Source organism: Protopterus annectens, chromosome 8.part1 (genome assembly GCF_019279795.1).
Source record: "Protopterus annectens isolate FY-2018-M chromosome 8.part1, PAN1.0, whole genome shotgun sequence".
Classification (NCBI taxonomy): Eukaryota; Metazoa; Chordata; order Ceratodontiformes; family Protopteridae; genus Protopterus; species Protopterus annectens.
In genome coordinates this window covers 378,467,493-378,492,999 of record NC_056742.1, presented here as the reverse complement: position 1 = coordinate 378,492,999, position 25,507 = coordinate 378,467,493, and the positions used below count along the sequence as shown (strand labels likewise).

Sequence of the window (25,507 nt, the reverse complement as noted above, 5' to 3'; positions counted from 1 at the left end):
CATTAATCTCTGTTTGAAAACATCTTCTGTCATATAGCTCTAATTTACTGTCCTTTAATGATTATTTTTCTTAATTGAACCTGGATGCATACTTTTCTTATCTAATGCGTGTTTACTTGCTTCCTGTTTATTACTAATAGTTGTAGACTAGTTGCATTGATCTTCCTTGCTAAATTCTTTAGAAATGTTAATATTAAAAAAACACAACTTCTAATGTATTGATGTATAATCCAAATTAAAAAAAAGCTTGTAGATTGTTTCAAAAAATGCTCAACTTCTCTAGCTCAGACTCATCAGAAAAAGTCGTTAATAAAATGAAAATAACACGTCTATTTAAATCTGACCAAGATTTATGAACATGTAGAGAAATGCATCTATATTCTTTGTTAATTGAAACATTAATCTGGTAGGTGAAGCAAACCATGTGTAATTTATAATTTTAATCAGCAGTCATGTCTGCTGTAGAACCTTGCATACCTTAACGTTTATCTAGACTTTCTTGGAGCATAAAGTTGTAGCTCTCAGCCAGAGCGAACAAATGATTTATGTAATTTATCTAACTCGTGTAGGAATGGTTTGTTGGAATGACAGGGTAAGCTGACCAAAGCCACCAAGATGAGCTTGTATTAGGAGGAGTTGATCTCCACTATAACAAGCCTACTTTCTTTATCACTGAAGATTGTCAGTATTTTTGTGTTCAGATACTTCATAATAATACTGTACTTCTCCTAAGAAATGTCACTGTTTCGGTTTTTGCATTTAATCAGTATTCGGGCAACTCTGTTGAGTACATATGATAATGAAACTTGTGTTAGACAGGTGAGACCAGAAAAAAATATTTGTTAATGCGTTGTAAACCATTTAGGTTGCACGAGGAAAAACTTAATATCTAACATACAAATAACCTTAGTGGTAAAAATTAGACTGTTGGCCAAAAACAACATAGAAAGTGATTAAATGATGATTTAATGATTCTCATGTATTCTGTTAGTATACTGAGTTTAGTTTAAAGGATGCTGTAACACAGAAACTCAAGGCTGATGAAATTTTAATCACATTGCAAAATACACACATGATAATAAAAAATAGATATAAAAAAGCACGGTCTCTAACAGCTATCTTCTAGGATGTCCCCCAAAGACCCTCCTTAGGCATAATCCTTAAGCTATGACATTTGTGAAATATAGCGCTAAAGACCAAATTAGAAAATATGAACTCCCATGCATAAAAAGCTCCTGTTTGCACCCCAAAAGTTACATATTACACAGTCTACAGCATGTTCGTATTGCTGCCCAAACCCTCTTCTAAACAGCAGTTCAGCATTTAATTAAAACCTTGGAAAAGGGTTTGCAAAGGCATCTTGTAAGGATGTGCCACCTTTATGGAAGTTGCTGAAATAGTCTAATGTAAAAGAATACAGTATTGAAAACTAGGTTTATCATGGTACAATCCTGTAGGTCCAGAATATAAAATGCAAAAACATGCCCCTTTTTATTTCCCAATCACTGTCTAGGAATAACAGCAGTAGTGAATACCAATAAATATCCACTTATGTTAATTACTTGACTTACCCCCCCCCCCCAAAAAAAAGACTTTAAGTAGGTGTGTGGTTCTGTTGAAGTCCAGGGGTTCTACAACAGAATCTGGTAGTGTAGTATTATGTTAAGTCATATGTACAGAAATGACCAGTAGTATCAATCAGCTGTGTGTGCTGAGTTGCTTAAAAGACCAGTTATGAATAGAATCATCAGATTGTGCAACAAAACTCAACTAAGCAGTATGACTTTGCATGTGTCTAGGCACTGTGGGGAAAAATGTTTAAGTACAAATTAAGATTTTAGTAAAAAGCAACACATGATGATAATCATCAAAAAATGGCTATGCAAATCTTGCAAGCTGATTCAGTGAACACAGAACATGTGCTTGAATGACTGAAGTACATTCATGCAAAAAAACACCTTTTAACGATATTGGATAAAAAGAAGACCTGAACAGCAACATGTTTCTAATGAACATCACAAATGGAATGAAATACTGCATTTCTTACATGATCTTTAAGGAACACATGACTATTTCAGCAAAAAACAATTATTATTCTTGGCATAGGAGTACTGGAAACCTGCTTAAATGTGCCATCTTTCCGTACTGAAGAACAACACCAGCAATTCGTGGGCCACAATACATAGATTGTAGACTGCAGTTAAAAGAGCTGTAACAAAAGCTCTTCAGACTGATTACAATTGTGAAATAGTTTTGATACAACCCGAATAACACCAAAAAGTCAAGTTCAAAAATATCACTTGTCTTAAATTGACTAAACAAGATTGGTTTTAACCATTTATTAACAAAGTAAAGAATCAAACCATGACCTTTCTCCATTAAAATCTGGTATTACTTTAACCTGTAAAGTAAGATCAGAACAGAGTTAATTTTTTTCAGCACTGAGTTATGTAAGTTCACTTAAATTATTTCTTAGTTTTTTATGATCAAATAAAACCCAAAATTTGGTTTTGAGCCTTTTAAACCAATGGCTCAGTGTTGATATTTAAATGATCTTTGTTAACTTGATAAATATTTTTTAGGACGGTTTTCATCCCCTTTCTGCCTGTTTAACCATCCGTACTTCATGATTAGTCCATTAATTTTGCACAACGAGAGCCAGTAATTGAAGATGTTATTTATACTTCCATCGTTTTTTTTTTTTTTTTTTCTTGATTCACAGTTACTGTGAATCTTGAAAGGACTTGAAAGGTGCAGATTACAAAGATTATACAGTGATTAAGTAAGATATGTATAACATATGCCAAAATAGTTAACTGGAGTTTTGAAAAGAATTGTATGTCATTTGAATATCAAACTGATTTGTACAGCTGCTTGTGTTAAAATGTGTTTGTAAGGTTGGTTGTGTTAAAAATGTATCAACAGTAGTTCCTGCTGGACAGAAAAGAAATATCATGTATGTCAGGCTTTATTGTTGTAACTGATGAAATGTGTACATTTTAACAGAGGACACTGGAAGGGAAAGAGTTAAGCTCAGCCCAGCTAACCATAAGAAAAATTGCCTAAAATTAAATGACTTGATTTAGGCAATAATGATTTTATAATAAAAATTCTCCGGCACAATAAAGGTAATCCCTCAGCTGTAAAATGACCTCGCAATGTAGGTTAGGAACTGGCAGGCAACTCGAAAGTTTAAAATGCTTTAATCCACCAAATTCAGCACATACGAAGCAAAAATACAAATCAACACTCCATACCATAGAACAGTTAGTTAGTTGAATTAAGCGCTTTCGTCTCCTTCCAACGGAGACTCCGTTGGAAGGAGACTAAAGCGCTTAATTCAACTAACTAACTGTTCTATGGTATGGAGTGTTGATTTGTATTTTTGCTTCGTATGTGCTGAATTTGGTGGATTAAAGCATTTTAAACTTTCGAGTTGCCTGCCAGTTCCTAACCTACATTGCGAGGTCATTTTACAGCTGAGGGATTACCTTTATTGTGCCGGAGAATTTTTATTTTTATGGTGTTGGTGCTTCGTTTGGTTACAATAATGATTTTATCTCGCATGTCTAAATGCAGCCCGAGACGCAATGTCTGTGAGAAACATAGACTGGGATCCTGCTCTGTTCTTAGTGGTGAACTAATTGCTATCACAGGGTGCCCGAGAGTGACTTGTTAGTTTATGCAGGAAGGATAGAAGTGTTGGAATTGTTTTACAGTTTCCAGATGCTGTATTAAACCTTAGCTAAAGTTCAATTTGTGTATTATGACACATCAGTGCCAGATCCTGGCTCAGTTTCTAGTGAGAGGGTAGTGTGGGAACCACAGAGTCAGGTGACCAGATGTGATGTCATTCTGTAACCAGCACTGAAATTGTATTTCAGTACTAGTGAGAGATGTGAGGAGTGCACTCTGTTTTTGGACCTGACAAGACCCTCATCCACTTTCATCTAGCCTTGCTCTAGTAAGTAACTAGGGAACAGTAGTTCTTCAGTCAGTTACAAAAATATAGTGAGATTAGCTAAATGTTGTTTTTTTCTACATCTGTTTGTCTTTCCATCTGTGTTGTTTTTTATATTTCCTGTGATTGAAACTCAGGTGTTTTATTGTAAATAGATATTCAGTATTTTCATGTATTTTGTTATTTATTATTAAATAGATCTGAACCTTTTTCTTATGACTGGACTTTTAGAAAATATTTAACCTTTGTGACTACTTGCATTTATTTAGTGGCACTGTGGCTCCATGTTCCTGAAATTCTTGCTGCTTGGTTAAATACTACCATTCGTATAGGTATTAATTTTAGTAAGTGTAATTGGGTACCCTGGCAAGAGCCTCAGGTGTTCTACCTTTGTAGTCTGGGTGGAGGTGGCAGAGTGAGTAAGCTTTTCCAGCTTTTCCTCTGTGTGTGTGTGTGTGTGTGTGTGTGTGTGTGTGTGTGTGTGTGTGTAACAACGTCTTTGAACAGGGACACTGAGAGCAATGATTTCACAGAGACGGTGGGGGAGAACGTGGCTTGAAACACCTGGCTAAGGACTCTGCTATTTAGTGATCATTGGGGAGTCTTATTTGGGGCCTGGAAAGGAAGCTCAGCCCACTTGGACTGGAGTGTGCATTCTCTGTGTGCTCTTAAGGGAAACTGTACTTGGTGCAGAGAGCTGCATCTGAAAGTACTGTATGCATTTCTATTTTTATCACCATGAACATTCCCCACTGGTGTCATTGGTGAAGATTGAGGCTCCTTGATCACTCACCCGGAAGAGGGATGTCACAAAGGTTAACAAAAATTAAGCTGTTTAGAAGGATGTCAGTATAGGGAAAACAATGTAGATGCTTTTAATGTTCTTATTTGAGGAGAAAGGCGGGAAACATGATGTGCCTGTACAAAGGGCTGGGTTATGATGTGCAGTTTTTAGGAGGAGGTGGACAGTGAGGGGGGCATGTTAGTACTTATAAGGTGAACCTTTAAAGGAATATGGGAGTAATGATTTTTTTTTTTGTTTTTAGACAGTGTGAGATAAAATAAAGAAATGCATTGGACTTGCATGGTAAATGCTAAGGAGGGCTGGAATTGACATAGGGTATTAAAGTTGGTGGAGGGGAATTTGGGTGCTGATAGCTGGTTATCATTTGCATGAGTGCATAAGTTGCAGTTTTAGGTGAGTTGAGACGTGTTTTCTGTGCTTACTTGTTTATTTAAACTAGTTTCAGATGACATGAAATTAAATTTTGCTGTAAAATAAATTTAGAATTAGTGGCACGTGGTGACTTCAGAGCAAGAGGGCATAGCTGCAGGAGGCAACTGGAATTGGTGGGGCTAATTGGAATGAAGTCAGGCTCTTTTACTCCAGTCAGTGACCATTACCTGTGATCAAGTAACAGTTGAGGTCACTCCGTTTCATCCACAGAGTGCTTCGGTCACCACTGTTTCTGGCTTTTTTGATTATATACACATCAGATGTACAACTTCAGTTAACAGTGCCAGCCTTGGGTGAAATGGAGCTCTAGCCAAGGTACTCCAGGGGTCTTCCTATTGTACAATTATCCTTCCTGCACTTTCCTCTGTTTTCCCCCAAACTGGCCCGACCTCATGCATATAGATTACTTTCTTATTTTTTCACTCTTAGGTTGGAGGAAAAAGGTAAAAAATATGACTGTTAACGCATCTTTTTTTTACAGTAGAGCCTTGGCCGATTACATTTAGAGCAAGTAAGTGAACAAAGCCCAGGGGCCTAGTGGCTTCTAACCCCCAAGAAGTCATATTGTTTTAGATGTTCTGACTTGCTTCTTGCAGCCGTTTTTTTTACAACTTTTTAATCTAGTGATGGCCTTAAAAATTGTTTAAGGAAAGAAATTTTAGTTTTCTTTTTCCTCTTTCAAGGACAACTAACAAACATTAATTACCAATAAACTGAGTGGTCAGATGCTTGCGAGGACCTACAGACCCTGCATGGGAATAGTGCCTGCCTCCCTATCACACCAGAAATTATAGCTGCATTCACTGTACCCCAGTGGTGTTAGATGAAAGAAAGGCACAAATAGCATGGACTTGTATACAATTGAGGGTCTAGGGATGAAACTGGAGCACGTGGATAAAACGTACACAGAGTATATGCAGGTTACTCATGGTAGAAATGGCAGGCAAATGTAAAGCAGAGAGCCAAGCAATTAGACATGGCAGCTCTGTGCCAGTGATCAGTTGCTATCACACTCGGACTGCCACAAACAGTCACTTATTGTGTAGAATGCCCATATCCATCAGTTATAGGTACATGTATGATCCTGAGTACATATGTCAAAATTTTGATTTATGATAAAGGGATACATATATTCCTGTGTGTGGACGTTATTTTCTCAGCTCACTGCTGCCACAATACAATGGACAATGTATTGCAGCCCACTCCCTCATATGTACCTCTTGCCCTTTTAGCTCAAGAAGAAAGTTGAAAGCTAAAAAATACTGGGAGACTAAGGACCGAAATCAGGGACAGCTGTCGGATGAGAAGACATATCCCTGTGTGTTCTCTTATAGTATTTAAAATGTTGTCATAAGAGGCTTTGCATGCTTTTTCTGAATATTGCTAAATTTGAAACTCCCATGGCTGCCATCATTTACAGTTCTCATTGATTTTGCCAGAAAAAAAACACTTAACATTAGGAATAGGTCAAAATGTGAGGCATAATCAGAGACATTCTGCAAATGAGGGACATTTGAGAGCATCTCTGCCCCTGCCTACACACCTTCTCATACTCAGATGACCATCTGTTTCAGACACCGGTTTAACTGACAGTACACCTCAGAAGTCTGATTTGGGATCAAATGAATTAACAAATACAGAACTGACACACAGGAATGTTTCTTCTGAGCTCATTGCTATCTGAGGAAAAAATAAAGGGTGACAAAGGACCAAAATCAGAGACGAGCAATGCTCTTCTGTATTTAGAAAGTTGCTATAATAGACTTTACACTGGCATGCTTTTTACTGAATTATACTAAATTTGAAACTCAAATGTCTGCCATTATAATATTTCCTAAAGGCAGTCCTCACTGATTTGCCGAAACACAAACTTTGAAAAAATATAATCAAAAGGTGAGGCAAAATCAGATTTTTTTTGAGAAATCAGGGACCGGTGGTTATTGTATATAACTGAAAGATTTTTTTAACTAAACTTAGACAAACTTGGTAAACAAAATCATCTTCTTTCGGCTTTTCCAGGTTAGGGGTCACCACAGTGGATCACCTGTCCGCTCATGATTGGCAGTGGAGTTTTATGGTGTCGAGTTGCCAGCCCTGCACACATGCATGCACACACACCTAGGGCCAATTTAGAGTATCCAGTCCATCTACAGCATGTTTTTGAGATATGGGAAGAAACTGGAGCTTCCAGAAGAAACCCACATGACCACAGGGAGGACATGCAGACTCCACACAGAAGACACCCCAGCTGGGGATCGAACCAGAGAACGTCTTGCTGTGAGGCAGCAATGCTAACTGTTGCACCACTGTGGCCACCCGGTAAATAAAAGCAAAATAAATGAATAAAATCTATGCTACTCACAAGCACATATGCATGTGCACACACAAATTTATTACATTTGGGGTAAGTGGCATGGATAGTGCTTGTAAAAAAAATAAAATTTTTATAAAAAATGAATAAAACTTCCTCCCACTCTCGTAAGTCTGGAGGCATCCAAAACTGTCTTATTGCAGTTTCAGTCATACAGTGTCAATTCCTTGAAGCAGTCTGAGACGATAGAAGGGACTTCTCACTGCTTTATGCAGCAGACCAGGAAACCGTTTTTAAGTGATTTTTTTGTTGTTGCCTACTAAATCATTGTAATCTCTGTTTAAACACAAATAGTGCTGAGCTTTGGAGTAAGCCAATTTATTTTTTCTTGTAACTTGGAAGGGCAAGGAACCCTGAGCATGTACAGTAGCTTGTAAGTTCCTAGCTTATGAAAGGAAATAAAGTAAAGGCAGTATTAAAACATTTCCATTTATTATTAAATTTTTCATATTTTTCTTGGATTTTTCATAGCGGGAGGAGGCTGCATGCCAGCAAACAGTACAATGAACTGACCTTGATTAGAATATGAGAGTTGGATGCCTTCATTTGGGGTGGGGTGGCTACACTTTTGCGGTGAGTATCAGGAAGTACTCCTACAGGCACCAGGATGGGAGCATTGATATTAAAAGTGCAGTTATTGTAATTAATGTTAACATGTCACATTGTAGCATATTGGTAAAATGTCACATTATATCATGCGTGTTTCATCCGTGTGCAGTAAATATTTGTTGCTTAGTGGATGTTGAGTTTTCCGTGACTGTTACTTATGTTATCACATTGTATGTAAGCAGAATGAGAATGAATACTCTGGTCATTTTGTTTGTTAACCAGCTTGTTGGGTAGGTCCATAGACCCATTTCAGCTACAGCCTAGGGTAACCTAGGTCGAAGTCACAATTATGTATAAACACCAAATATACTGTAAAGCCTTGGTGCAACACACATTTCCATGTAACAGCATCAACACTGGAAGCGTACTAAGACTCAAGACTTAATTATTGCTAATTAAATATGTACAAGTTTAGATTACAATTATGGAATGGAAGAAATTTACAGGCCTGAGATTTACAGTTGTCTATGTGTAATAAGTACTACACTGCAGTCTGTGGTATGACTAATGTTCTGTGACACAGGTAATAGATTCAAGCAACAGTGAAGTGTTAAGGTATTGTTTTTGGTAAAGCAGTTATATTCATAGACATTCTGCAGATGTTCAGTAACTTATTTTTAATAGTAACCAGTTCTCACAACAAAGGGAGACTTATAAAGGAAACGTCGTTAGAATTAGTTTTGCTGCCAGTGTCCCGGGAGGACAGTAAGGCTCTTGCCATAGGGTAAATGTTGGGTTTTGACATGGTCTGGCATTAGGCTCTAGATGCTGTCATGATGCTTGTGCTAATGTATCACAGTCAACCCATTTGTAGAATGCCCAGTGCAGGGCATTTCTTACTAAAATAGGAATATACATACATACACCATCATGTCACCCAGATTGCATCAATTTAATTTATTTTTTTTAAATAAAGCTCGTACTTGAGCATTGCATATATTTTTGTTTTCTTCCCTAGTTATAGTAAGGTGTTTAAACGTTTCTGCATCATTTATAGGACACTTAACAGTTTTCTTTTGCTTGACTACTAAAAGGGCAGGGCATGTATTCTTGTTTCTCTATAGGGCACAGCTGCCTAAACTAGAATAGTCTTGTGTTTGTAAATATCTTGATGGGATATAATGCAAAGTTTCATTTAATCCCATCACAGGGAGCCAGCCTTTGAGAGGGAGGAGTAGATTGGTTAGCAATATGTCTTAAAATGCAAAAAATGTACCACTTTGTCTCTCAACATTGAAATCATGTAATATATGAAGCATGTTGATTAAGCTCTGATATTTGGAAAAAGACAAACCAGTTAAGCGCTTAAGAGACACAAGACCTGACCTTAACAAATGTTAAGCACTTCTGCTAAAGTTGTTAAGCTTGGATCTCATGCCAGGCAGTCAAATTTGCCAGTACTGTCCAGCAAATGATAGTGGCAGAACAAAAGGTTTGTCTCTGTTTATTGTCCATATAGTGTCCCTAACTCCCTGTTACAAGCATAAAAAGTAGCTTGATTAACAGGAAGTGTATTTGTCTGCATTTTCTAAGTATATGAAGTGTGCATGTCATTATTTTTAGTGACTTCAGTCTTCAGTGGTTTCTCCAAAACAACACAGATTTTAAGTGGAATGGACCAAAAAATGTGAAGCAATAATCTGGACGTACTGTGAAAATCTGGACAGTTGAGAGGTATAGAGGTATGAAAAGCCAGTGTAAACTTGAAGGACTGGATTATGCTGCTTTTCTGACACTGCTCACTAAATGTTTTATAGCTTTGAAAGCTGACAAAACACTTAGCATTTTTTTTTCCTTTACTGTAACTTGGTACATGGAGCAGATAAAGCTCCATATACTACAAAGACTGATGATTGAGTCTCCATTTCTAACCTGCATACCTCGCCATGTTGTCGACATGGTTGACCAGGCTCAGTGAATTTCTTGGCACCTGTGTCTCAGACAAATTTAGGATTGGCGAACCAGTCATAATCATCATTCATATTGGCTTTTACATGTCATAGCAACAGGGTTAGAGGACATCTTTCTGTGCCTTAGAATAGAAGGTCCTCATTGTACTCGATGCACACCTCTCAGGCTGTTAGAACAATAAGTCTGGACAAAGGCTAAAATAATGGGGGACAAAGACCTCAAAATAGGGATACATTTTCAATACAGCTCTTATAAACTTATAAAGTTACAAGAGTAACAAGATTTGTGTTGGCATGCATTTTTTTCTGAACGATATGAAGTCTGGAACTCGAATGTATGCCATTTAGTGACTTCAGTAATCTATGATTTGTCAGAAAACCACATATTTTGTAAGGAATAGACCAAAAGTATGAGGCAAAAATCTGGAAAGTTGAGAGGTATGATTCAACACCATATGGCCTGTAATAAGTTAACTTTGTCTTGGCCTAGTGCATTTGTTTATTATTATATGTCCAGTTAAAAAGGTATTTTGTAAAAAAGAAAAATATGTTAATCTATATGAAGCAAGGTTAAATCTGTGGTCTAGCACTCTTTGCAAATCGTAGCATTTGATATGTACAGGAAAGGAACAAAAAAAAAATGTAAAAGAAACCTCATCAGTGACCATAGAAAATTACAGGTGTTTGACCTCTGCAGTAGGTGTAATGTCCTTTAATTTTCTGAGGATAAATGGTTATCTGTATGATACATGCTGAAGAATCAAATTTAGGTTAATCTGAGAGTAAAATATGGGAAATATGTTGTATGCAGCTGTTTTTATGCTTGTGTAAAACAACATACTGCACCATTTATAAAGCGTTTCTTTTTTTGGTTCATGCTGCCCACAGAAGCTGAGATGTCTGGTAAGTGTGTTTAGTCAAGTTACTACATTTGATATAGATGAAAACTATTTCTTTTGTGCTGTCATTATATTTCATTTGCAGATATGGAATATTTTATCATACTGTTTTCTGTTTTTTTCAATTAACACAGTTAATTGCAGAAATTGTCTATGCCGTGCAGATAAATTATTTTCCTTGAGGCTTCCTCGTCACAGATGGAGTTGTGGAGGCATGCTGTGTCTGCTTCCAATTATGTTTTCATTTCTTTATTTGCATGAAAGTTCTATATGGCAATGAATTTATCTCCTTATTTTCTGTGCATTTCACAAAATTTTTGCTAGCTTTTTGGAGTTTGCACTTATTCGTCCATTTAAATTGATTGAAGAATATGTTAAATATAGAGACAGAGGTAAAGACATATTACCTACAGTTTGATACCCACTTTTTCTCAGTGGATTCAAAGTAATGCAAAAGATATATACACACATTTATAAGGAGGATTGCTTAGGGGCACACTAGATTCTTCTTTTGACCGACTTTTTTTTTTTTTTTTTTACCATTGCTGTAGCTGTTCAACATATTAGCTGAAGTAGTGACTCATACTGTTGGCTAGAATTAAAGGTTGCAGAGTTTCATAAGATCATCATAATCTGCCCACATTTTCTACATAGGGTCGGGGAATCGTGTTAACTGTTGCCATCTCTCTCAATTCAATGCCACACTCCTGCCGTCTTCGACATTAATGCCTGACTGTCACAGATCTTCTTTCACACAATCCATCCACCTTTTTGCTGGATGTCCTTGTGTCCTCGTACCTTCTTCCTGTCTGTCCCAAATCTTCTTCAGAAGACTGTCTTCTGCTTTTCTGCCCATGTCCAAACCACTGTAATGTGTTCTCTTTGATCTTTTCTGCAATTAGAGCTACTTTGGCTTCTACTCTTATGTCCTTATTTCTTCGTCTGTCCCACAGAGTGCACCCTTCCACTCTTCTCGAGCACTTCATTTCGATCACCTCTAGCTTCTTCTTCTGCTCTGCTTTTACTGCCCAGGTTTCTGTACCATACATTTGTACTGGTCGCACCACTCTCTTGTACATCTTACTTTTCAGCTTCTTTGGCATTCTTCTGTCTTAGACTACACCTGACGCTCTATGCCAGTTGGCTGCAGCCCTTCTGATTCTAGTTTTGACCTCTTCATTCAGACTTCCCTTCTCCTCATCCACACCTCCCAGATACTTTATTTACCTGTTCCACTATCTTCCCTTCTATCTCAATTCTCAGCTTCCTCTGATTTTCCCAGTTTGCTGCCATTACCACTGTCTTATCTGTGATTAGTTTCATCCCGTGTGCCTTCAGTTTTGCATTCCATTACTCTGTACTTTGCTGGAGCTCTTGCTTAGTCTGCCTGTAATACCACATTATCTACATACAGCAACTTTGTTTATCTGTCCCCTCCAACTTGTTTGCTAATGTAGTCCATCACCAATATGAACAGTAGTGGGCTCGGAGCTGAACCCTGGTGTACACCCATTCCCAGTCGGAACCCATCTGTGAGGCCGAACACTGCTCATACTTGAGTCTTTGGGTCCTTGTACGTAGCATGTACTAATTCTACCAATGTTTCTGGGACTTTGAACCAAAGCAGTATTGCACAGATCAGCTTTCTTGTGGCCTTGTCATGTGCTTTCTCCAAGTTTAGAAATGCCCATTTGGACTCTTTCTTCATCTCTAGCTTCTTCTCAACTATCTGTCTCACTGCTAACATTGGGTCAGTTGTGCTGCATCCTGATATGAATCCGAACTGCTCATCTCCCATTTTACATTCTACTACTCTGCATATCCATTTATCAATCACCCTTTCTAGAACTTTCATGCAGTGTGATAGGAGTTTTATTCCTCTGTACTGCCCATAGCTGTGGATGTCCCCTTTGTTCTTGTACACTGGCATGAGTATGCTTATTTTCCAGTCATCTTGGATACATCTTTCATAAGATTATTGGTAAAATTATAATATGGTTTTAGCTTCTAAAACAGTACCGTCATCTAGTTTTCAAAGGACTGGTTAGAAAATGTTAAAAATACACTGTGCATAAAATGCTTCTACATGTAGCCGGGTCTACTTTCATAGACCGAACGTACAAATCGCCGACACACATATTCCCGACCCCAAACAACCGACAACACACCACACCAACAACTCAACATACCGAACACCACAACACCGACACAAAAAACGCCAACTACACATTGCACACAACAACATATCCACTAACCTTAACCTAAACCCTAACCCTAACGTCCGACACTACCGCACACTTACCCAACCCGCACCCTAACCCTAACTCACTTAACACACCCCTAAACCTCAACACCGTCACTACCGCACACTTACCCTACCTGCACCCTAACCCTAACTCACTTAACCCACCCTAAAACATTCAGCCCGTCACTATCGCACACTCACTCCACCCGCATTCTAACCCTGACACACTTAACACTACCCTACACTGCTCTACGTCACTTCCACACACTTACCTCACCGGAACCCTTAGTCTGACACCACCGCACACTCACCATTCCCACACCCTATCCTAACATCCCTCACTATCGTACACTTACCTGTCCGCTCCCCAATACTACATCTTTCACTTTCGCACACTTACCGTATCGCGCTCACACGCTGCCATTGTCGGTCTCTCAGCCGTCGGGATATCGCGTTTTCGGTAACCTACCTGTTCGGTCATTCCGTCTCGGTCTTCCGGTTGTCGGTGACGTGGCGCTTCGGTCTATGAAAGTAGACCCATGGAACCATACATGTTTGAATAGTGAGAGAGTTTGTGTTAGTTTACTTGAATTATATTACTAAAGTATTTTTGCAGATTGTGATTATCACAAAATCTTTAGATTGATATCAACACTGGCTGGTACAAGAGACTTCCAAGATGAACAGAAACTCAGCAGAGAAGGCTAGTAGACTTGTGTTTTATGGGTAAATTTCAGTAACTGGCTAATAAGTGTACTGCCTGGATGCCAGAAAAAAAGAAATACATGGGACCTGGAAAAAAAATTGCTGCAAAAATTGAGGAAGAAATACTGACTGGGGAAAGTTCTGCAGCTGTTCAGCAAAAAAGCAATGCAATCTCCAGACATGAATTACAGTAACCTACAGGAAGATAGAAGACAACTGCCGACAGACCTGGTTAAAATAAACAAAACACTGATGGACTATATCAACACAAACAAAAAAAGGCTGGAAAAAATTGAAGAAGCTTTAAACAGATATTCAGATGAGATGATAAAGCTGCAAAACTCAGAGGCTGAAATGAAGAAAAGGCTGGCTGTATATGAGACTGCTCAGGGAGACATATTTCAAAAAATAATAGAATTAGAAGACAGAGCATGTAGAAAAAAACTTGAGATTTTCAGCTGTACCAGAGAAGCTGAAAGGAACAGATTGCATTAATTTTATGAAAGCACAAATAAGCAACTGGACTGGTATTCCACAGCAGGAGTTGTTAGCTGAAAGGGCACATTATGTGTATGCTCCAAACCTGGCTATGTGAAAGCAACGTAGACCTTTAATAGTAAAGATGCAATCATACCAGCAGAAGGAGTTCATTCTGACAAAACAGTGGAAGAAGAGCAAACTACTAAAAGTGGGAAATGGCAGAGGGTTTGTGGAGCATGATTACTCATTATTATACACAAGGTAGAAGAAGAGCACATTTATTCTACTATTCAGGGAATGTCAAGATGCAGATGTGAGATTCAAAGTGCTGTACCCAGCTGTCTTTGAGGTATTTTTCCCTGGAGGGACAAACTCATTTGTTGAAGTTATGCTAAGGAGGAAGTACAAAAGTTTGTTCAACAAAAAGTAAGCTGTGAAACAGAAGGTGATTCTGCGTCTTGTTCTTCTGGTAATAAATACCACAGAGAGACTATATCTGTGAGCTTTATCCAGTTTTTCAATGGAAAATGTTGGAGAGAAGAAAGAGAGCATGAGAGTGGACTAGAAGAATCAAGAGTACATTGGAAATGAAGCAGAGACAGGATTTGAGAGATGGAGATGAACAGGGCTAAAACCAGTAACTTAATGTGGGTTTATTTTATTTGTTACATTTATTAACCGGGAGAGTCCGACTGGATACATGTCCATTTTCAGCAGAAGCCCGGGGAGAAAAGCTCCACATGTGCAAAAAAAGTGACACACTAAAGTCATGGTTACATTGAAATTTAAAAATTTTAAATTTTTAAAAATAAAGTGACAATATATAGACATGGTTACATTGAAATTTAGCAGCATTGTAGGTTTATAGTATGAAATATTTACACAAATCATTTCGCAGCATTGAAGTGGTTGGGAGGGTGGCCTAATGGCTAAGGTGTTTGCCTTACAAATACAAGGCACAGGGTTTAAATCTCACAGGGGATAACTGGCTAAGCTTAAAATGGCTCACAAGGGCAGTTAGCCTAGTACTAACCCATGAACCATGAACCAAGTGTATAGAATGAAATGTTTTCACAGATTGATTTTAAGGATGACAATCAAGAGAAAAATGGAGGTTAGTTAAGCAGGGAAGTTGTTAGAAATTACATGTAGAAGGGTTGAAAACATAGCCTTAGAACGGCTAGGATAACAAGTTATCATACTGATAATAATGTTCTAATGGCTGCTGAGAAGTGTATATAGTCTGGGTAGAGAAAGGTTTAGAAAGATTATACATATAGGTTCAGGAGGTTATTATTATTGGGTATTTCTCCTATGTGAGTTGTGTTTGTTAGGTTAGTCTGGGTTTAGACATGGACATAGCCAATACCTGTTTAGGTGTTTCTTTAGGAATATTTTGAATTGGGGTAAGGAGGATGTAGTGGTAAGATCTGCGGGGAGTGAGTTCCATTTTTTTCCAGCAGAGTTGGAGAATAATGAGTCTCCTGCTGAGTTGTTGGCTTTGGCAGATTGTACTAGCATTTTGTTGGATGAGCGGAGGAATGCTAGGTTGCTGTAGGGAGTGATATTAGTCAGAATGGGTGTACTGTTAGGTTGGTAGAGGATTTTATGAACAACTATGAGTTGGTTATACTGGAGTTAATTGGGTAGTTCTAGCCAGTCTAATGTTTGAAGAGTCTGACAGTGATGAGTTCTGTAGGCTGAGCCTGTGGCGAACCGAGCTATATTGTTATAGCAGCTAGTAAATTTGTTAAGGTTTGACTTGCTTAGTTTTACGAAGATGGGTGAGGCATAGAGAAGGGTTGATAGGAGATGTGTCCGAGATATGGCAGTTCTGGCAGATGGCATTAGGAATTGTTTAATCCTATACAAGGAGCCTAGATTTTTAACTGTTTTGATGGTTTTGTATATGACATCATACTTCGGATTATTATCAATGATTACACCAAGAAGTTTTGTGCAAGGTTCTGGAGAGATTATGGTGCCATTTTTAGATGAGATTGTAATAATTGGTGATGTGAGCTTATGGGCAGGGGCGAAAAGTAGTAGTTTGGTTTTATTTGGGTTCAGTAGGAGACTATGACTATTGAGCCAGTCCTCTACTTTTTTGAAGGTGATTTGGGATAGGGATTGTAGTTCTGTAGGGGTGGTGGCAGAGCAGATAAGCGTGGAGTCATCTGCATACTGAATACATGTTGCATCTGGGATAACTTTGGGTAGGTCATTAATGAATATGGAGAAAAGGAAGGGGCCCAATACAGATCCTTGGGGACACCAAGGGTGACAGAAGGGGGGAATAGATTATTTCCATAGTACAGCTTGTTGTCTGCCATGCAGGTAACAGTGGAACCAGTTGATTACTAGGTTGACTAGGCAAAGTGATTTTAGTGCACCTAGAAGTAGGTGGTGATTCACCATGTCGAATGCTTTGGATAGGTTGAGAAAGAGGGCTGAGGAGAGCTTGTTGTGACTACGGTTTTGATTTATTGTGTGAGAAAGGGAGAGAAAGGCTGCTGTTGTACTATGGGCAGGTCTAAATCCATGCCGGGATGGGGCTAGGAGAGTGTTCTGAATAAGGTTAGTTAGAATTTACTTATGTAAATATTTTTTCATTATTTTGGCTAAGGGAGATAGGATGGCTATAGGTCTATAGTTAAGAGAGTTCAGTGGAGTTTCCCCCTTTGAGAAGTGGAATAATATGGGAGATTTTCCAGATGGAGGATATATAAGATTCATGGATAGTACGTTCGATTAGGATGGACTTAGGATATGCTGTTTCATTTAGCAGCCTTTTGTAGAAGTTCTGCAGGAAGTAGGTCTGCTGCCAAGGTGGTGGGTTTTAGTTTCTTAAGTAGGGACTTAATATAGTCTGTGGGATAGGATCAAATTTGAAGGGAAGTATATTTTCCTGAGTGGGTGTGGTAGTATTAGAGGTGTTGGGATATTATTAGCTAGGGACTGCACTGTTTCTGTAAAGAAAGTATTAAAAGTCTTTGCAACACATTTAGGGGGTAGATGTAAGGTAGCTCAGGTAGGTGCAGGTTAAGGATTTACCTGGGTGGAGCAGTTTATTAAGGCCTGACCAGAATTTTCGTGGTTGATTTTGGTGCTTTTGCAGTAAATTGAAATAGTTTTGTTTGTCTAGCATAATGGATTTTTTTGCCTAGTTTCTCAGTTGTTTGTATCTAATGTGGTCTTTTGGGGATTTGGTGGATCTCCAGGAGGTCCATGCTGTGTTTCTAGCAATAAGTTTTTGTCCAGTACCATTGGTTAACCATGGAGCTATTTTGTTTTTTGTTCTGATTGTTTGTTTGGGAGCATGCCTGTCTAAGATGGCAAGGAATTTAGCATTGAAGCCTGAGACTGCTTCATCAAGGGGAAGTAGTTTAAGATTGGACCATTTGCATGAGTTAAGTTTGGCCTGGAAATTAGTCAGGTTAAAGTTTTTAGTATTCCTAAGGGTTTTAAAGGTGGTTTGATGAGGCATGTCATTCCTTTTTCTGATTATGTAGGTTAGGAAGGTGCTCACTCATGTCCTCAGGTAGGGTGTTTTGATTTAACTAACTGGGGTTTGTTGTTTATTAATATGCTTCCCTTATTGTTGGGCTTATTGATTCTGGTAGGGGAAGTTATAATTTGGGAGAAGCCATGTAAGTTGATATGGGTGGTGCAGTAATTATATTTGTGAAATACGACTGAACAAAATATGGAAATATTGAACATTTTCAGAATTTGTTAGACTTGTGGGGGACTCTAAAGCATATGTCCTACGTCATGTGTCATTAATGTTTGGAAAAATTCTTTGGGGAGACAAAGAAGGGAGAATGTTAACTTTAAGTAAAGATTGTTTTCTTAAATAGTACTGTTTTTGTAGAGCGGTGTTTTCATGACATGCTAGAAAGCAAAGTTTTCTCTCTTTTTTTTTTTTTTTTTGTGTAATATTGATTGTAAACAAGTGCTGATGTTATTTTCTTTCTTCATTCTTTATCTCCTTAAGTTTTAAGAAATATAGGTACTGCAATATAAACGAAAAAGTCTGGTTAAAAAAAGCATGACAAAAGAAAAATTGAATGTGCTTTTTCTCATTCTTGCATAGGGGAATGACAGGATTTAAGGACCTTGGATTGATTTGGTAACGAGTTTTATGAAAGAGCAAGTAAATGAAAAAGACTATTGAATATTATGAGGCTTTTTTTCTAGCAAATACATATTTGCTTAGTAGTAATTCTGCTGCTTGTCTTCATGTTTCCGTGGAGACAATCAGACAACTATTTTGGGAAAAGTTTTTGTTAAAATGGGAGACAAAGGTCTGATAAAGAACATGCTGTTAACTAAAGAAGCAATATATATTTTAAAGTGTAATACTCTCTCTTTCCAGAATGACTTAATTTAGAATTGGACTGGAAATGCTTAATTTGTTTTATTACACAATTAGGTATATTGGATAATTGATTAATTAAGGGTCTGTATAGAGGGAAGGTTTTATGTATTTTGTATCGCTTCTTGAAGGCTGTTTGGCCAAGGCGCTAAAGTGCAGTAAACGAGTGGAACGGAGCCTGGTGTTGTATTTTATCCTGAATTTCTTGGATTTTAGTGTTTGCTGTGGTTTCTCTGTGGATTATATGGCTTTGGATCCTTCTACTAACCTTCCCCAAGTTTTTCATGAAGAATCTTCAGCTTCTTCTTCTGCTTCAGACTATAATGGATCATTCTCGATTCGGGGGTTAAATGTTTTAATCCCACAAATCAATTGGGCCATCGGGACTGAGGTAGGATGTCGAGGAGTAGTAACTGGTATGCAGCTGGGTGAAAACTCTTCTAACAATATGGTTAAACAGTTTTTGAAGAAAGAGTACAAAGGGTTAAAAACCCGTTTGCTGAAGTTGGATATACAAATGCTTCCAGTTTACCATCAGAGGTGCAGTTATTAGTAGAAAGATTAGAAAGACTGATTTTTAAAGAAACAAGCTGTCACTTCAATTTATTGGGACTGCAGTGCCATACTGAGCTTGATGTCTCACCCAGGGGGCTAAGAGGTTTTAAAAGTCCCGCTACTCCCTTTGACGTTGCTACAAACTTGTGAAAATGTTCAGAGCGCGGTGGTTGTCGGCAGCACATAAGTGTGCAATGGAATGGGTTACATTCTTATTGAAAGGGATCGGATACAACAACAATACATCAGAAGACAATAATGTTGATGAGAATGATTATATGAGTGATGAAAGTTTTCACTCAAGTTTATCTGATGTAGATGATTAAGAAAATGAATGTAAATGTCTACTGTTTGTTGAACAATAGAAATGTATGTACTTTTATTCCCCCCTACACAAATGAATACATTAAAACTTTCCCAGAAGTGGTAAAATTTGCTGTGGAACATTTGTATGCTGATTTTTTTGCAAAGAAAAATGAAATAAGTTACAGTTTAAACAGCAGTGGAAGTCTCTGAAGGATTTGTTAAATGGGAAGGACCTAATTATTAAACCAGCGGACAAGGGTAACAAAGTTGTAGTGATGCACTATACACAATATTTACGGATGTGTATGGAACATCTACAGGATAACACTGTGTATGAAGAGAGTAGTATGGAAATATATTTAAGGGCTGTAGAAAGATTTAGACACTTGTTAACTAAGGGACATCGATTAGGATATATCACAGATCAAATGGACAAAAGAGAATGTAACTTAGAAAATATTTGTATGGCCACGTTCCATTGTCTCCTAAAACTTCATAAGAATGAAATAAATCCTCCAGGGAGACCAATAATGTCAGCAGTTAAATATTTTTTGCATAATATAGGCATTATCTTACATAATTTTGTACTCCCTTATGTTATAAAACTTCCGTCATATATCAGGGACTCCTTAGATTTCCTTCAGAAGATAGATACATTGCAATGGACCCTAAATATGTATTGGGTTTCGATTGATATTAAAAGCCTATACACGAATATTAAACATAGATGGGATAGCAGCTACACAATCTTTTCTTGAAGATAGTCCAGTGTGCAATTATGTTATAGAATTATTGCAGTTTTGTTTTTTAAATTACTTTTTTTAGTTTTAACAGTGTAATATATCATCAACTACAAGGCACTGCCATGGGGGCATCTTTTGCCCCCATGTATGCCAGTTTATTTATGGGTAAATTTGAAATGGATTATGTTTATAAACATTCTTTTTATCAGCAATATGTGATATCTTATTTTCGTTATATTGATGATTTAATATTTATATGTGAGAATGGGGAACAATATGTTCAAGAATTTATAAAATATTTGCATTGTAATGAATATGGACTGCAGTTTGATGGTTTACAATGTGGTGAAGCAGTGAATTTTTTGGATCTGTGTTTATGTAGGGGTAGTGACCAATTTATTAAAACTTCCATTCATCGGAAATTTATGGATGGAAGTCAGTTTTTGTATGGTCCTACTTGTCATCCAGTACATACAGTTCATGCTCTTCCTTATGGAGAATTGTTGAGGGTTTGTAGAATTTGCAATGATTATTTAGATTTGGAGAAAAAGATTAAACAAACAATGGCGATGTTCATACACAGGGGATATAGTAAAGAAATTTTGAATATGGCAGTTAAAAAGATTTGCTCTATCCAACAAAGGGGAAATGGATCAAATACTGGGTTTTCTTAAAGGAATGAAGAAGATGAAATATTTTTTGTAACTACATATAATATTTTAAGTGATAAAGTAATAGATGTCATTATGAATTATTGGAATTTTTTACAGAAAGATGTTTTGTTACGAAAAATTATAAATAAAGTATATATGTCATACAAGAGAGGACAGAATTTAAAGTACATATTGGTTAGAGCTTATTTTATATCACCTGAAGTTAGCCTTTTTATATCTCCCAGATTAAATGGAACAGTGACTTGTTACAATTGCAGTGTATGTAAACACGTAGTGTCCACCTTTACTATGACTAATAAAAAAAATTGTTGTTAGTGGTCACTATTGATGTAATACGGAAGGTATTATTTATTGTCTGAGGTGTCCCTGCAACCTTTACTATATAGGACAAAGTAAAAGAAAGTTTAATGTGAGGTTGCAGGAGCACATCAGAGATATAAAAAAGAATAGAGCTGAAAGCTCTATAGCTATGCATGTTTCGGATAAACGTAATGGTGACCACACTTCACTACAGGCAACTAATTTGGAAAAAATTTTTGTTAAAATGGGAGACGAATGTCTGATAAAGAACATGCTATTGACTAAAGAAGCAATATATATTTTAAAGTATAATACTCTCTCTCTCCAGAAGGATTTAATTTAGAATTGGACTGGAAATGCTTAATTTGATTGTTTTATTACATAATTAGACACATTGGATAATTGATTAATTGAGGGCCTATATATAGGGAAGGTTTTATGTATTGTGTATCACTTCTTGAAGGCTGTTTGGCCGAGGCGCTAAAATGCAATAAACGAGTTGAACGGAGCCTGGTGGTGTTTTTTATCCTGAATTTGTTGGATTTTAGTGTTTGCTGTGGTTTCTCAATATAAACGAATAAGCCTGGTTAAAAAAGCATGACAAAAGAAAAATTGAATGTGCTTTTTCTCATTCTTGCATAGGGGAATGACAGCATTTAAGGACCTTGGATTGATTTGGTAACAAATTTTAAGAAAGAGCAAGTACATGAAAAAGACGATTGAATATTATGAGGCTTTTTTTCTAGCAAATCCATATTTGTAGTAGTAGTGTCATTATCCATGTTGGTGTGAATGACCTGAGACGTACTTCCTTGGACTACATGAAAAGGGACATGGAGGAGCTGTCCGATCTTGTAGCCCAGGCAGGTATGACCCTGGCCCTGAGTAGCATCCTGCCATCACCCAGAATGATACCACAGTACAAGGGCAAAATGAGTGACTTCAACAATTGGCTAAGCTTCTGGTGTCATTCTAAGGGACTCCAATATATGTCTGCCTGGGATGACATGATCGACAAACCACGATGCTTTGCCAGAGATGGCCTGCACCTGTCGCCCCTGGGATTCCGGATACTGGCTAAGGTTCTAGCCACCCCTGTAGTGCCTTTTTTAGGCAAGGTTCAAATGACAAATTCACCACCCTAATGGGTACAGGCAAGAAGAATCTGAGGGTATTGCTACTCAGTGCTAGAAGTCTAAACCTCAAAATGCACTCACTCGAGGCACTCCTTAAAATGGAGAACATCGACATCTGTGCAGTGACAGAGACCTGGTTCAAGGCTCCAGAGAGTACTCCTGCATTACCAGGCTATAATTCATACCACACCTTTCGGCCACCTAACCTGTACTGAAGCACTAAAGGCTGAGGCGTGTCCATATTCATTAAGGATATCCACACCTTTAGGCTAGTTGCTCAGCATAATGCATCCGAGATTATCCAAGTGCAACTAACTCTGGGCAAGACCGCAATCCAAATTATAGCTTGCTACAGTTCCCCCACCATGCTCCTGGATTCCCACTCCTTATTTCTTACTACACTGGAAAATGTTAGGGTACAACCTAACAGCCTAATAATGGGCAATTTCAACTACTCTACCATTAACTGGGAAAGCTACTCATGTACCAACTGTTGTGCTCAACGTTTTCTGGAATTCGTAAATTCCAATGCCATGAATCAACTTATCCACACCCTCACCAGGGGCAGCAGTATCCTAGACCCGGTTATTACCAACATGGGCAACCGGTACTCCACACCAGAGGTCAATTACTCGTTGGTCACATCCGACCACAAGCTAATCACCCTAGACATCCACATCCCTCCCCGACCCCCATTAGGGAAACAACAGTAAAAAATTTCTCCAAAGCCAACTTCACGCTTCTTAAGACAGAAGTGGCAAACTGCACGACACCCATGCTGACAGACAATAGAGGTACGACTGCTGAATCTTACACAAATGCACTTTATAAGCACTTACATGAGTGCATGGATCGTGCAATCCCTAATAGAACCAAGATGCTATCCTCTAAAAAAAGGAAGCCAATCTGGTGGTCCCCTGCCATAAACAAACTCTACAACAGAAGAAAGAAACTGTTGCAAAAAAGAGTAAAATCCCATGATTGCAGAAACTCCCTGGTCAGCCTCAGTAAGAAGCTGAGATCCCTCATAAAATCCTCCAAAGCTGGTTATGAAAAACAAAATTGCCACTGACTCTAAAGACGACCACAAAGCATTCTACAGCTATGTCAAGAATCTCAATGGCTACACTCAGATCTGCTCTGAGTTACAGCACAATGGCACTAAATATACAGAACCAACTGATATTGCCAACATCCTGGCAGATAGGTTCAGTGCTAACTTTACCCCCCTGTCATCCCCTAAAGGGCCCATCTCTATACCAGAAGAATGCAAAGTTCCTGTAGTCACAGCTGCACAGGTAAGAAACACATTGCCAAAAACACTGCATCCATGGGACCTGACGACATCCCAGGCTGTGTTCTACATGAACTACAGAATGAGCTGGCACCCCACCTAAGTACCATGTTCAATCATAGCCTCACTCCAGGTTATGTGCCCCCTGAATGGTGCACAGCGACAGTTATCCCACTCCACAAAGGTGGAGCCACCACAGACCTCGGAAACTACCGCCCCATTAGCCTAATGAGCCTGGTCTGCAAGGCTATGGAACGTATCATCATGGAACTTATAAACAGTGACATTGGTAATCTCCAAACTCAGGACCCCACCCAGTTTGGGTTTGTAAAAGGCAGATCATGTCTCCTAAACCTGATAGACTTCTTTGAAGCAGTCACCAAAGCCGTAGATGAGGGTAAGGTGGTTCACTCAGCCTATCTAGATCTCGCCAAGGCTTTTGACACCAGCCCCCACTCTGGAATTATAGGTAAACTCACTAAACTATGTATAAATCCCTATGTCACAGGATGGGTTACCAACTGGCTCACTGACAGAACCCACACTGTGAAAGTAGCAGACTCCAAATCCAACTTCAGACCAGATAAATACAGAAAAGAAAGAGTAGTGAACTATATTAAAAATGTAGAGTGCAAATAGCTACATTACAGGAGAGACACATGGAAAGAACTGAATGTGTGAATTTGATAAAGAAAGGTTTTTATGATTGTTATTCAGTGGAGTACCTGGAACAAAGGAAAAGAGAAGTACTTGTATTAATTGCAAGATGAGCTCTAGTAGAGATATAAGAGGATAAAAAAGGTAATAATGGCATATTTGTATTTCTAAGGAGCTACTATCAAGGGAAGAGGATTACATTGCCATGTGTTTATATTCCACCTAGAACTGCTATAATGGAGCTTAAGAAAATTCTGGGAGAAATAGTTTTCAGCAATTAATATTACTTACAAGTGGGAACTAGAATTTGATTTGCAGCAGTGAATGTGTCTTTGGGACCCAGAAGGGAAAGTACAGCAAAGGAGGGTAGATTCTTGAAGAAATTTATGAAAATATTTGACATGGAAGAAGGAATTTGGTGTGAATTTATATAGTATTCCCCAAGATATAAAAACTGGGCTAGTCTAGATGGAATTTACATTTCATAAGAACATGTGCATTTAATTGAAGGTCTTGATACCCACCCAATAACTATTTCAGATCATGCGCCAATAATAAGTTAAAAACGTAGGGTAATGAAATAAAAACAAGACAATGGCGCTTAATTTAACAAATGTAAAATAAAATAAATAAAGGAAGGGCAGTGGAGATAATTCAGGAGCTGTTAGAATAGAAATTTCTTCTGAAAATCTACCTAGGAAGTGGGATAAAATTAAGGTGGAGTTTACAAAAAGAGTGGAAATAAAAGAAAGGGAGCTGTCATTTAAGAAGTATCAAAATTATTTAGAGGAAATAGCAAAGTAATATGGGGGAATCTTACAGAACAAGAAGAGGATCAACTGCAGAATGCTAAGTAGAAAATAAGGGATTTACCTCTACAATATGCTTGAGTTTAGAAAGATTGTTGGTATGCAACTGTTTTTGATAATAACAGTAGAGCATAAAAACTTTTAGCGCAATGACTCAGGCAACAGAAAGTAGAAATGCCTGTCCCCAAGCTTAGGGAGCATGTAACAAGGAAGGTAAAGAGATCCTTAGAGGTATTAG

At 38.0% G+C, this 25,507-nt stretch overlaps 1 protein-coding gene across 4 annotated transcripts in view; it reads left to right on the top strand.

Annotated features, from left to right (window-relative positions):
* Positions 1 to 25,507, top strand: part of PHKB (phosphorylase kinase regulatory subunit beta) — a 3,137,540-nt gene that overhangs the window by 65,874 nt on the left and 3,046,159 nt on the right. For 2 of the 4 annotated variants that reach the window (XM_044081950.1, XM_044081951.1), the window contains exon 3: positions 10,977 to 10,991. The exons of the other annotated variants lie outside the window; for them this stretch is intronic. In XM_044081950.1, the coding sequence (XP_043937885.1) occupies positions 10,977 to 10,991 (15 nt within the window). The remainder of the gene's footprint in view (positions 1 to 10,976; positions 10,992 to 25,507) is intronic. 4 annotated transcript variants of the gene reach the window in all.